This window comes from Oryza sativa, chromosome 4 (assembly GCF_034140825.1).
Source record: "Oryza sativa Japonica Group chromosome 4, ASM3414082v1".
In the NCBI taxonomy this organism is placed as follows: Eukaryota; Viridiplantae; Streptophyta; class Magnoliopsida; order Poales; family Poaceae; genus Oryza; species Oryza sativa.
The window spans coordinates 29,886,391-29,899,056 of record NC_089038.1 but is presented as its reverse complement, the minus strand read 5'-3'; the positions used below and the strand labels follow the sequence as shown (position 1 = coordinate 29,899,056).

The 12,666-nt window shown below is 42.5% G+C and overlaps 1 protein-coding gene across 1 annotated transcript; it reads left to right on the top strand.

The window, feature by feature from the left end:
• Nucleotides 1-298: 298 nt before the first annotated feature.
• On the top strand, nucleotides 299-1,825 carry LOC136355942 (uncharacterized). Its single transcript, XM_066309248.1, has 2 exons — nucleotides 299-803; nucleotides 881-1,825. The coding sequence occupies exon 2, from the start codon at nucleotides 1,011-1,013 to the stop codon at nucleotides 1,401-1,403; it is 393 nt and encodes a 130-aa protein (XP_066165345.1). The 5' UTR covers nucleotides 299-803; nucleotides 881-1,010; the 3' UTR covers nucleotides 1,404-1,825.
• The last annotated feature ends 10,841 nt before the right edge of the window (nucleotides 1,826-12,666 follow it).

The following is a 12,666-nucleotide window of genomic DNA, read 5'->3' as shown; positions in this document are numbered from 1 at the left end:
ACAGATACTACATTACTATATACAACTTCGTGTATTCTACTAAACCTGCATACTTTAGAGGTCTTTCCCTGTGTGCCATTAAAAAAGATGGTGGCTGACTTTGTGCCACTAAAAAGTTCGAGCCTCCCTCTATAATATCGTCGAACTTTATCGCGTCCTCCACACCATTCCGACCGTTTTTTTCCTAACGGTGGGTAACGGTGCAGCAAAATGACTTTGTTACCCTTTGAACAAGTTTGCTCCCTTCTTTGCTCTTGTCCGGATTTGGTATAGAAGCAATTTCGAGTGATTATTTTCCTTTTTCTCGAATTGTTTTTTTGGTAGGTTTGTTTGGCATGAGCAATGGTGAACGACGACGAGCAGGTGGTGAGTGGTGACGATCGCCAAGGCCAGCCCGGACACGGCCGAGAGGAATTGCCGCATCTGCCACCTCGGCCTCGACAGCGCCGTCGCCGAGTCCGGCTCCAGCATGTTCCTCGGCTGCTCCTGCAAGGACGACCTCTCCTGCGCCCATAAGCAATGCGCTGAGACCTGGTTCAAATTCAGGGGCAACAGGTAATCTCTGGAACGCCGTCATGCCCACGGTGCTCTGGAACGCGCACCGGAGCGGCGCCGCCACGACATCATCTTCCTCCCCGTCGATCTGGACCACGCCAAGTTGAGCCGCCGCGCCACCATCGTCGTCTCATCACCACGACCAAAACCCCTCAAGAACCCCCAAGATTGATGCACCATGGACGGAGAACGGTATCATCTTCTCCAACTCTGGCCGCCGGCGTCAAACGTCGATTCCGCCTCCTCCGGTGAGTCATTGTCCAATTCCTCGCGCACACACCATCCATGTGGCCTCACTAACCTCGTGGACACACATGCATGCTAGATCTTGGAGACGTTTGAGCTGTCGCCGTTCTCCCGGAGCTCCGCATCGCCGTCGAGCCGTTCCAACCGAAGCTGTCGCCCGCCGCAGTTGAACCTGCGCCCGCTGCGCAGCGCCGGTCGCCACCTCCGTGATGTCGGCGCCGGTGGCCTCGCAGAGCGCGGAGATGGCGTTCACCGATGACACCCTCTGCGCCAAGAACGCGTTCACGGCGAGCTTGGACAGCTCCGCCGACCAGAGGTTGGTGGTGACGATCCGGTCGACGGGGACCCATTGCGCGTACATGTCCTTCAACGCCTGCACGGCGGCGGTGTCGCGGCCACCGATGAGAACGCAGGTCAGCGACGGCCGTGACCTCCGCCAGGAACTCCGGGTTGGAGAGCACCTGGAACTCGACGACATGGGCGTTGTGCGCGAGGATCTTCTCGATGGCCTCGGCCGTCCTGACGGGACGGTGGACTTCTCGACGACGACCTTGCCGGAGCGTGACGCGTCGACGATCATCCTCGCCGCGCTCTCCCAGTAGGCGAGGTCGGCGGCCTTGCCGGCGCCGCCTCGCCGCCTCGCCGCCACGCCGCGCCTGGCCTCTCTCTAAAACAAAGCAGAGACTGCAAAGGGCAAGAGCGATATTTTTCCTATCCGACACACATGTCAGAACTGCCAAACGGTTAAAGCTAAACAGAATAGCGACGGGATGGTGTGGAGGGCACGATAAAGTTCGACGATAGCATAGAGAGAGTCTCGAACTTTTTAGTAGCATAGAGGCAGCCACCATCTTTTTTAATGGTACACCGGAAAAGACCTCCATACTTTAAGGTTACAAGACTTAGCTGTTGTAGAGGCCATTGACAAGTCAAATTTTCTGTAGTACTGCAACTGCAAGTACTTCAATTATTATCCACATATATATGGACATATGGTCCTGTGCCTTAGGGTACAGTTCCTGTTCGATCTGTTATGAATTAGTGAAGCAATATCTAGTGCGTGCCTGCAGTCAGATGCCAAATTGTAATTACTTACGGACCCATACCCGAGCCGGACGCAGGGACATACATGCTGGCCAAGAATTAATCTCTTGTTGAGACTATAGATCAGAAAGACGGACCCCCATGATCGATCGATCCGATCAGATCGATCTCACCGGATGCATGCAGCATGCAACAAACCTGAGAAATGATATGTCCCTGCAGCCTGCAGGTGACTAACTACAGGTCTACAGCTCGGCGAGGACATGGAAATAGCGGAGGAACGGATCAGTAGAATGGCAGTGATCACATGGAGCCTGGCCGGGACACCGGACAAGGATGAGATGTCAGCAAGGCAGCAGCTAGCACTAGCAGCATATGCTTCATTTTTCATTTTCTTTTGGCTACAGTGTGCTACGTAATAGACGTACGTGGTACAGCCATATCTTTTTCTTCCATTTCTGCTTTTTGCCAGGAAATGTGAAAATGTACGTACATGAATTAAGGCTGCATTAACTATATTAATTATTTTCGATTTTTTATATAGAAATAAATATACCGTTGCGATCCAACAGAGCAGCACAAATGCAGTCCCTGCCAGCATCTTTTCTGTTAGAGTCAACGGCTGCCAGTACTCTCTGACAGGTGAGGCCGTCGCTGGCCAGGAAATGCCGAAATGGCCATATGTCCGTATGTATATGGAGTATACGACCATGTGGTCGCTCCATCAGTATGGGGATCATGTACTCGTTTGTCCAACTCATGACTAGCTACATATCCTGACAACATTAAGATCTTTTATCTAAGTCCTGACATTAGCATTTACAGCGTTGTTCCAGGCAGTGGCAGACACCGTGACTCCGTGAGAGGGTGAAGAGAACAGCAACGAGAGAGAGGATGATCAGCAGGTAGACCCAGGGGCCAGGGGCACTTTTTCCATTTAACAATGTGAAAAACAAACAGCCTTTTAAGCTGACCAGCTTCTACTCAATGTTCTCTAAGGTCAGTTTTCGGTTTGAATTGTGTGATATTAATTTTTCAGTAGCAAAATCAGGAGCATTTAGGCTCTGTTCTTTACTCAATGTTCCCAACTTCACCTTTGACCCGTTTTCCTCGCGCACACTTGCAACTGCTAAAAAATGTGTTTTTGCAAAAAAACTTCTATAGAAATGTGATTTTTTTAAAAAAAATCATACTAATCTATTTTTTTAAAAAACTAATACTTAATTAATAATGTGCTGATAAATGATTTTGTTTTATGTGTGGGAAGGATTAGTTCCCAACTCATTTTGCCGAACACAACCTTAATCAGCTAGAAAAAGTTTGTTCCCTATCCCACAAATCTTGACAAGGTTTAATTTTTTTTTCATCCTTAGATTATAATGTTAATAATGCTTTTGACTCATGTAATTAGTAGGATCCACATGCCATTATACTATATATAGCTAGAGGGATGAAAAAAGAGTAAATTGTACACACTCCTTTAACCCTATATTTTATAACAAACATGAATTGGAAAATATTGTGCCTTCGATGAACAACTAAGGTTAAAGACTACTTGAAAGAGATATTCACCGATGTTGGCCCCCTCAGATTGCACAGGCAAACCGCCTCTACGAACACGGTTGATCAAACAAAATACATTTTATCTATCCATAACAAAATATTTTAAAAGTAGAGAAATATATTGAATCTTGGATGACCACCATGAAACAAGTTGGAAGGGTAGGTTTAACCTTGTCTGAGTTGATGAGGAACATATTTTACCCAATCCTGGAATTGAGGAACAAATACAAAATTAGTTAAGGATTGAGGGGATGAAAAGTAAAGTTTTTCTCTAATTAACTAGTACTTCCTCCATTCACAAATATAAGAGATTATTTGTACTTTTGGAGATATTAACTAAGGGATTAGAGAAAAGATTATGAGGCCCTCATTAAATGAGAGGTGGTTGGAGAGTGATTGGGTAAGATGAGAAGAAAATTAAATGAGAGATGACTAATGAGACATGTAGTACTTTATATTTGTGGACCAATAGTGAATCGTAAAATCGCTTATATATATTGACAGTGGGAGTAGTATTTTTTTATACATATGCAATGCATTTTTCTGCCATTTTTCTATACTATGACTGTCGGTAGGGAAACCTTGCTCCAAGGCTTACTTTCTAATGTAAGATCGAGTGAAATATCAAACATTACACGTTTTTGCATAGTTTGTCTCCAAAAAGAAAATGCTTCCTGACTATATTTGGCTTATGAATAAGAAAATAGAAAGTAAAACATACTTAATCCCTCCATCTTAGAACAATATTATTTTTAGCCCCCTTCCGTTTGTACCAAAATATATTCATTTTTAAGTAATCATTACAACGGAGTTTATAAAAGTAGAAAAAAATATACTAGGAATAGATAAGGTGAAGAACGATTGAAGTAAGATTAGATAAAAAAAATAGGGGGGGGTATTCTAGTCATTATATTTTCTTTTGTATTGGTATGTGTAGGGTAGGTTAAAAATAAACTTATTTTTTATTGCGAGTACTTCCTGAATAAAAAAGATCATCTTCTGTCTACAATATGGATTCATATTCTTAGCCCGCAAAGGGTGTATGAGCTATTGCACCCAAACCACACGTGGTAGGAGTATTTGTTTTCGTCAGAAACTGAACAGGCCAGATTTTTGAGACCTGCTATAGGTCATATCAATCAGCCAAAGATAAGGACATTTCATGGCTTGATGTGATCCGAGTTGAAGTCTGGTATGGAATCTACAGTCTTTCTGCACGAACTCCTCCCCATGGCTGCACAAGTTTTTATACTATGTGTAAAATTTATTGCCAGTTTTGCCTAAAAAAATATGTACTTCTAAGTTGCGAAAATGTAGCACAAACATTATGTAAATAATTAAGATCAAAGTTGTAACGTTATACTCTATTTGTAGCTATAAGTAATGTCGGTGATATGGGTCTGGGGGTACCATGCTTAAAGGGGAGAGGTCGCCCCCAGCATCCACGTGGCACTTCCCCCGAGGGGGTCGGGCCCATGGATGGGTGGTAGCCGCCCCTCTCTAGCCCGAGGCGTCGGGCTGCCCCGACCCCTCAGGACGGTCACCATGTGGCCATCATGCAGGGGAGGTTAGGTGGACGCCCCTTATGCCCGCCTAACCGCATTTAGTGCGGGCGGAGCGGGCGCGCCATACCATATTAAATGCGGCGTGCTACGCGCCTGATAAAATTGCGACCGATGCGTGACCGGTCGAATAACCGAAGTGACGGCGGCAAGCCACACACACTCTGGCCGGGTGTCATGCGGCGTGCGGCAGGTATGCCCTGTCATGTCACGATGATGAGAGGCACAACGCCTCTCAACCGTCCGGAGTCGGCTTGACCGCTCAGGATGCACCCAGGATCGCGTTTCCAGTGCATACGCGTCCCAAGTCCACAACCATTTAATGGTGACTGACGGGGATCCTCCCCGTGTCGGCCTACGTCAGCCGGCCTGATTTGATGGGCCCTGCACAGCAGCCAATGCTCAGACGACTCCCGGGTTGTGGCACAAGACACACATTTAATATAGAGAATATTTACCCTCTTCACTAGGCGGCGCACCAGGTGCATGTGAGAACTCCTTGGAGTATAAAAGGAGGTTCATGTCCAGTGAGGAGGGGGATCGAACAACAAAAAGGTGGAATGCTTAGCTCTAGCTGGGACACCAGAGATTTGGAGACTTTGTAAGCTCAGAAAAATCATCATGCACAGGAGTAGGGTATTATGCTTTTTAGCGGCCTGAACCTGAATAACTCCCTAGCGTCTCATCTCCATCGAGGGCCCGACCCCCTCGATCTCTCCCAATCCACCTAGTTCCTCAATTTCCACTTGCTACCCCCGGTCGAACTAACAAAGGAGGGGCCTCACGGTCCCCCGCTCGAGAGGTTCATCCTCTGACAAGTACTTTACTGATACCTAGCACAAATAAATGTACTACATCTTCTCAGAATAAGTTTATTCATAGAGTTCGAACTATATCTCAACATAAGTTAATTTATATCCTCTTACCTGTTCTTGTTTAGTATATCGAAGAGCTTTTATCAATTATAGAACTTTCCTATTACACTACTACAAAATAAGTTTTGATAGCCGGGTAAACAGACCACCTCCTAGAATCATAGGCCTGCAAAAATTGATTTCACATATGATACTTAGAAGGCCTGCTTGCAAAATAACTTTTTGGGCGCAAAAAATTGAAGTTCAAGCCTGATCTACCAAATCCAAATCACGGATTCACATATTAAAAAAATCACAGATTCACAAATCAGCAATAGTAGCAGCATATATGGTTCAAAATTCTGGAATGGAATTTTTGAATTTTTGGGTCCATCGAACCCCGATATGAAAAGATTTCACCCAACTTCTTTTTGGAATTTTTCAAAAAAAATGAATTAGAATATTTTATTTTGATTTGACCAATTTTTGTTCTAAATTTAAAAGTATTTCGGTCTAGTATCGTTTCCAAAATTTCAGTCCTACAGATGCCCTGAATAGGAACATGCAAACCAATATATTAAACCCCGGCAGCAGGATGCCGGTGTCGCATTCATCGAGCAGTTCTCTCCAGTCACCCTCATCGCCATCACCGAGCTTTGTTGAATAACCACCACCATCGCCACCGTCTTTGCCATCCTCGAGCCGTGCTAGATCTGAACTGAGTCACCTCCATCGTTGTCGTCGCTGAGTCACGCTAAATTTGGACCGACTCACCAACCTTGCCTCCATCGTTATCGTCACTGACCCCCGCCAGATCTATAACGAGATACCCCTCCCTTCTGCTACCACCCATCCTCTGTGTCGCTGAGCCCCGCCGCTGCTCCCCTTCACCACTACTGCCGAATCTAAGGTGAGGGAGGGAGGAGAGGAGAGGAGGGAGGGTTGGATCGAAGGCCAAAGAAGAGAGGGAGAGTGGGAGAGCTAAGAGGGAGGGGGAGAGGACTTTGCTTTTCCGGGCTATCATGTGTCGTATTTAACCCTTCACACTATTTACATAACCTGACCTCTTTAACCCCCACCTATGAAAATTATTTTTAAAGGGGGGGGGCTAGAATTATAGGACCTTTCCCATTATTTTTACTAACGGGTTTTATTTAATCCACTTGTAAAAATAAAATTTAGGTTGTTAGAAAGTCACTTTTTTAGGTACTTTGGTCATTTGCGCTTCTTACTAAATATTCCTTATGATTCAAGGAGTTCATTTATAGACAGAAGGAGTAGTTGTCAAAGTTTATCAACTATCGATCGAAACTGACAAGTTATCTGGAAACATAGGGAGTATCATCAATTCTACAGTTGTTCTAAAGTCTTAAAACAATTAACTAGTTGCATGCAAACTATTCCCTCTGTCCCTAAATGGATTATCTTTTTAGCTTGAAGATTTGTCCTACAAAGACTGCCACTAGATCTCTTAATAGCCCTTCATCTTTCTCTTCTCTTTGTAGTCATCTAACCAGCGGTACTCCGATCTCTTCTCCTCCTTGTTTTCTGCCTCTTCTCGTTTTCTCTCTATATTACTGAAGGACGTTGTAGACTTTTAGCCTCTTACTCGATATGCCTTGAACTTTTTAAAACACGTTTTTTTTGACAGATCGCTGAGTTGGATTAAGTACAACAAAATTCCTAGGTAAACCTATATAATTATATATAGAAGACTTTTTGTAGGATTGACTAGTCAGACAAACTAATTAATCAAATCCTAGTTTCAACTAGCAAGTACAGAAAACATAGGGCTAGAACGTTGATAGGGCTAGAACACCTTGCTTTAATTGGCAGCACTTACGTGTATGCAACCTAAACACAGAAAAAATATAATGAGTTGGTTGTTGACGAGGAGGTTTGCTTATGTACAACAGCCAGCTAACGAAGAAATACAAAGAGAGGTATACTTCATTAGCTACTGGTTCATCTCATTTGTCCTTGGAAATACTCAAATAAAGGAAAATTGTTATCTGACCACAGTTCACTATTAAAAAAAATCAATCTGACCAAAATCCAAAATTTCGGAAAAGAACACTAACTTTAGAAAGATTGTTTCAAACAGCTTTGAAATTTGAACAAAATTTATTACATTTGAAGCACACCGGCCTTATGCATCATACGCATGGTGCGCTCTACACCAGGTCCCTCATACTTCACAATGTCATTGTGGCTGTCTACTGCACATCGTCGAACATCGGCTAGTTGAGAGAGGCCTATACGTGGGTACAGGTACCCGTGGTGTTGCCTGATCGGCATGGACTTGGGATTTAATTTTTTAATTTGCTCGTGAACAAGTCCGATCTGGTGCCCAAAAATTTAATGGGCGGGAGAGAGCATGGGTATTGTTTTATGTCCGTAGATAATACAAACCTGACCTGATATATGTGTTCCACTTTAATATGCAAATATTAGTTGTTGAATGATTGTGTTGAATTGAGGACTAGGAAGTATACTGAACACTTTAATTAACTTCGATGAAAGTTTGCTAGCTAGCTTGTTGGTGATAATTTTGTGTTGCTCACTATTTAATTATCTATCTATAATTTGCTGAGTAGCTTGTTATCTATCTATAACATTATTAGAAACCCACTTACAATGCTATCGGGCATAGTTTTGCTCTGCCTGCTCAACCTGTCTCATTGCCATCGCCCTACACCATCTAGCTGGACGGGAGCAATGGGGAACATCGCGATGCTGGTAACTGCTCGAGATGTCTCACTCGTGATTAGGAAGAAAAGGAGAAAGAGAAATCCGGAATCAGGGAATTTGACCATGAAACAATAGTTTTGACCAAATATCGGACCACAGTCGCTAGCTACCTATCAGGACCCACAGGTAAGCCCAAAATTTTGGATATTTCCTTCAGAAATATTTTAGAGGGGGAATTAATTGCTAAAAAAATTACTGTCACAAGCTTTCTGGGTGAAAAACTTTCAAATATGAATTTCACTGATTGGAGTAAAAGCTATCCACAGGGACCATTGGATCTAGATCTAACGAGGTCAAAAATTGGAATGATATATTTAGAAGATCGAAAAACAGTCAAGCATTGCGTAATAATTCCAGCACTTCTAAATCTTATCACAGTATACTGTCAAAATATGATTAAGAACTACAGAACTAGGACAATAACGTGCATTGAATAGTCTGCCCACGACTCACGGAGTCACGGTATTGTATTCTAATAGTAGAGGTCTATAATTAGATAACTGTTGAGCTGATACCGATGTGATAGTATTGTATTAAGTCTGATGCTGTACAATGCGGATGTTTGCTTATAAATGGAAGCCATGAGGCGTGCTGGGTGGTGGTTTCACCATATATAGAAGCTCATCCAGTTATTTCGAGAAACTTGGCATATAAAAGGAAATTCACCATGCGCCGCCGTGCGACCTGTAAGATGCTTTACGTGATGAACACGGGCCATCAAAGTGAGAAAAGGAAATGGAGTGAAGCAGTAGTGTTCGGAACACCGTTGGCTTAAGCTATTTATTTCGTATTTTCTGTAAATAAATTCAAACTCCTATTAATGGACTGATCGTGATTATGCGGCAAAATACTACTACTAATTACAACGGCAAGTCGGCAAAACGTGTTCCAATCAATATTTTACTTTTAGTTAGAACTCCGGAGTGATCGAAAGAGCATCTCGGTCTAATTATATACTATGATCCATTGTGATCTATAGATAAGCTTATTTATTTTCAGAGACATCACCTTAATTCCACTAGTACTAATTAATTAACTCTGTCTAGTCACTGTCTAAAAAAAATTAACCCGGTTAATTGCCATCCACAAGTCGGCTTTAGGCGGTCGTACTTGTACACGTACTGTCAATTCATTCTCTTTCTCGCTCCAGTTCTTTCTCTCTCGATTCAAGCCGCAGCACGCGCACCACTGTACTGCCCATTGTTCCTTCTCCAGAAAAACAAAAGTCAAATAAAGGACACCCTTTTTCTTGTGCATTATTCGGTTCTCTGGCCCCGGACTAAGTTCGACTTGTCTTCGCAGTGGAGCCGCCCACCCGATCACCAAAAGTCTCGCCTATATGCACCAGTGGCCAATGCAAATAGAGCACTTATAGATTTTGTGACCGATCGATCGCCTTCTAATTTGCATGCAGACCCTTCTTTGCTGTAAAATTATCTCAGATACAGCGCATATGAAAGATTCAAAACGATATCATCTCAATCTTATAGGTCATAGGTTGGGCTCATTCATATCATCATGTGTGCCTGTTGCGAATATATGAGGCAAATAGAGGGTATATCTAGTGTGGTACCGGTGCTTTATGGAGAAAAAAAAAAGAGCCTACTAATGTTAGGCATAGCACTATATACAGATTCGCTTGTAACACACACTATAGATAAAAAAAACTCAAATAAATATAGAGAGAACAATTACTAAGGTACGAAGTTATAGGTATATTATTTTATCCACCAGGATTCAAATTTGTGGTCAAGAATTTACCACAGACACCTTTTTCCTGATCGAGCACATGTTCAAAGGGACACACTTGCCAGTATGTGCATGTGGTACGTGTGAAACGAGAGTAAATTATTAATCATCTAAGGGCATGTACAAAGGTAGGTAGGTAGAGTCTAATATGAGCTTTCTATATTAATTAATATCACCAGAAACTATCCTCCAATATTAATAGAGACAATAAGATTTCTAAACCATTAATGCACTAAATAATTTTTATTATACTTCTTTCCTTTTCTCTACTCTCATGCAACAAACTTTCCGTTAATAAATGCTAAGAGTCGACTCTAAGCCGTTGTCATGCGTAGCGACGATGTTTCTCCTTCATTCCCTCTCTTAATTTCTTCTACATCACCAAATTTACTTGTATGATAATGAAGAGAGCCCGTCATTAGACACTATTATCCATGCCCTAATGCAGCTTCTTTCTTTTTCTTCATCTATTATCACTCTGTTAACAGTGAAATTTGGTAATCGGCAAAGATGTCATCGGCTTAGAATCATTATCAGCTGCAGCATCTCGGAATCAGCCGATGGGAGTTATAAAGCCGCCAATAGTTGGATTCCTGCTATATTCGGTTAAGGAAATCAATCTACTAAAGAAAGCTTATCCCTAAGTGACCGAGTTTAAAGAGGATGCGGCATGGCAGTTTATCTATTAATTAGGAATAGTTTGTTAGTTTCCTTTTATCTTTAGGAAAGTGTGTTTAGTGTCCGATAAGGACTTTATATTTTCCTTTTATCTTTAGGTTAGTTTCTTTCTTGTCCGACAAGGACTTGTATCAACCCATGGGTATAAATATATACATCCGAGGTCTATGTAATCTATCTATCAATCAATAATACTCTCGGCGCATCGCCACCTTCTTTCCTGAGGTTTTTACTTATCTTCCGGCGGAACTTGGGCACCTGACGCAGGGCTGCATCGGCTTTCGATCTCCAGCGAAGGGGTAAGTCCTACGTTCTGTCGGGCCCTGGTGAATCTGTCGGCTACGTTGATGTTGTTCAAGGCTGCATCGATTCGATCTCTTGGATCGCTCTAGTTTGGTTGATATATTTGCCTACCTGATATCTCAATTCTATCTCTAATTGCATTGTGTTTAGAGACGCATCGGTTTAGTTGGGACTGTCTCGGTTAGGTTTGATCTCTTGTCTTAGCCGATATATCTCTACAATCATAATGCTGTTCTAAATAGATTTGTTATATCCATCATATTAGACAGATCTATCGGCTCATCGAGTATTAGATTATCATATACAATCTCGTGCTGCATCGGTTAGGTTCAATCTACTAGATTGTTGTTGATAATATAAGTCTTGTTAAGCCGATAGGTTTATGCTAATGTTTTATCGGGGTGCTAGCCGATAAGTTATCTGGACGTTGCATCAGCTTGCAGGGATTGCATATACATATAAGTTGGATTTAGCCGATGGCAACAAAGGTTTCACTGTTTAATCTAATCTTGTGGATCTTATGACATCGGACCTCCAGCCGATGTGTGCTTTAACCTTCGGATCAATATTTGTTCTACTATTTCATATTGTTAGCCAATTGGTTTCTACTGGATTATATTGCTATATTATATTATCATCAGCCGATTGCCTTTATATCATTATCTACATTGGACATATAGCTGATTGCTTAAACCCTATCGCTATCGGCTGGTATCGGCATCGGCTATTATCGACTATCGACTGTAACTACTCCATCGGCTTGTCAGCCGATCGACTGTTTAATCTATTATTTGCAAATCTTGTCAGTTGCAGGATTAAACTGACTGGCACGCTCGCATCTCATTAATCTTTGGACCTGCACAGGAGCTAAGCAGATCTTCCAGGCCGGTGTATTCGATTTTTTCATCAACACACTCCCGTTTTCCATGCACGCACCACGCTAACAAAATTACCAATGTCAGTTATCCTGATCTCACGGTAGCTACAAAAGATTTTTTTTTAAAAAAAAAACATACCATTTGAGGCATGGGCAGATGCCAAGATGAGTGAGTTCCCAGAAGATGAAAATCAACAATAAATCCGTGATAATCATGGACACTAGGATTTTGAATCTGCGTGGTTAGAATTGTACACCCACATAATACACCACCGTATATGAAAGGTGCTTTCCTACAGGCGATGCAATTTGATAAGGTTGTAGGATTGTAGGTAGATGTTAGGCTAAATAAGCGATACGTTGCCAAAGCCTCCCATTGGTGGCGGGCCTATGCCTTTAGTTGGAGGAATAAAAAACCACATCATTTTTTTAGAAACACAGTGCAAACACATTGTTTTTATTTATTTCCACCATGAATTTTACA

Coding starts and splice junctions, on each gene's coding strand:
- LOC136355942 (XM_066309248.1), top strand. CDS start 1,011: ATGTCGGCGCCGGTGGCCTCGCAGAGCGCGGAGATGGCGTTCACCGAT.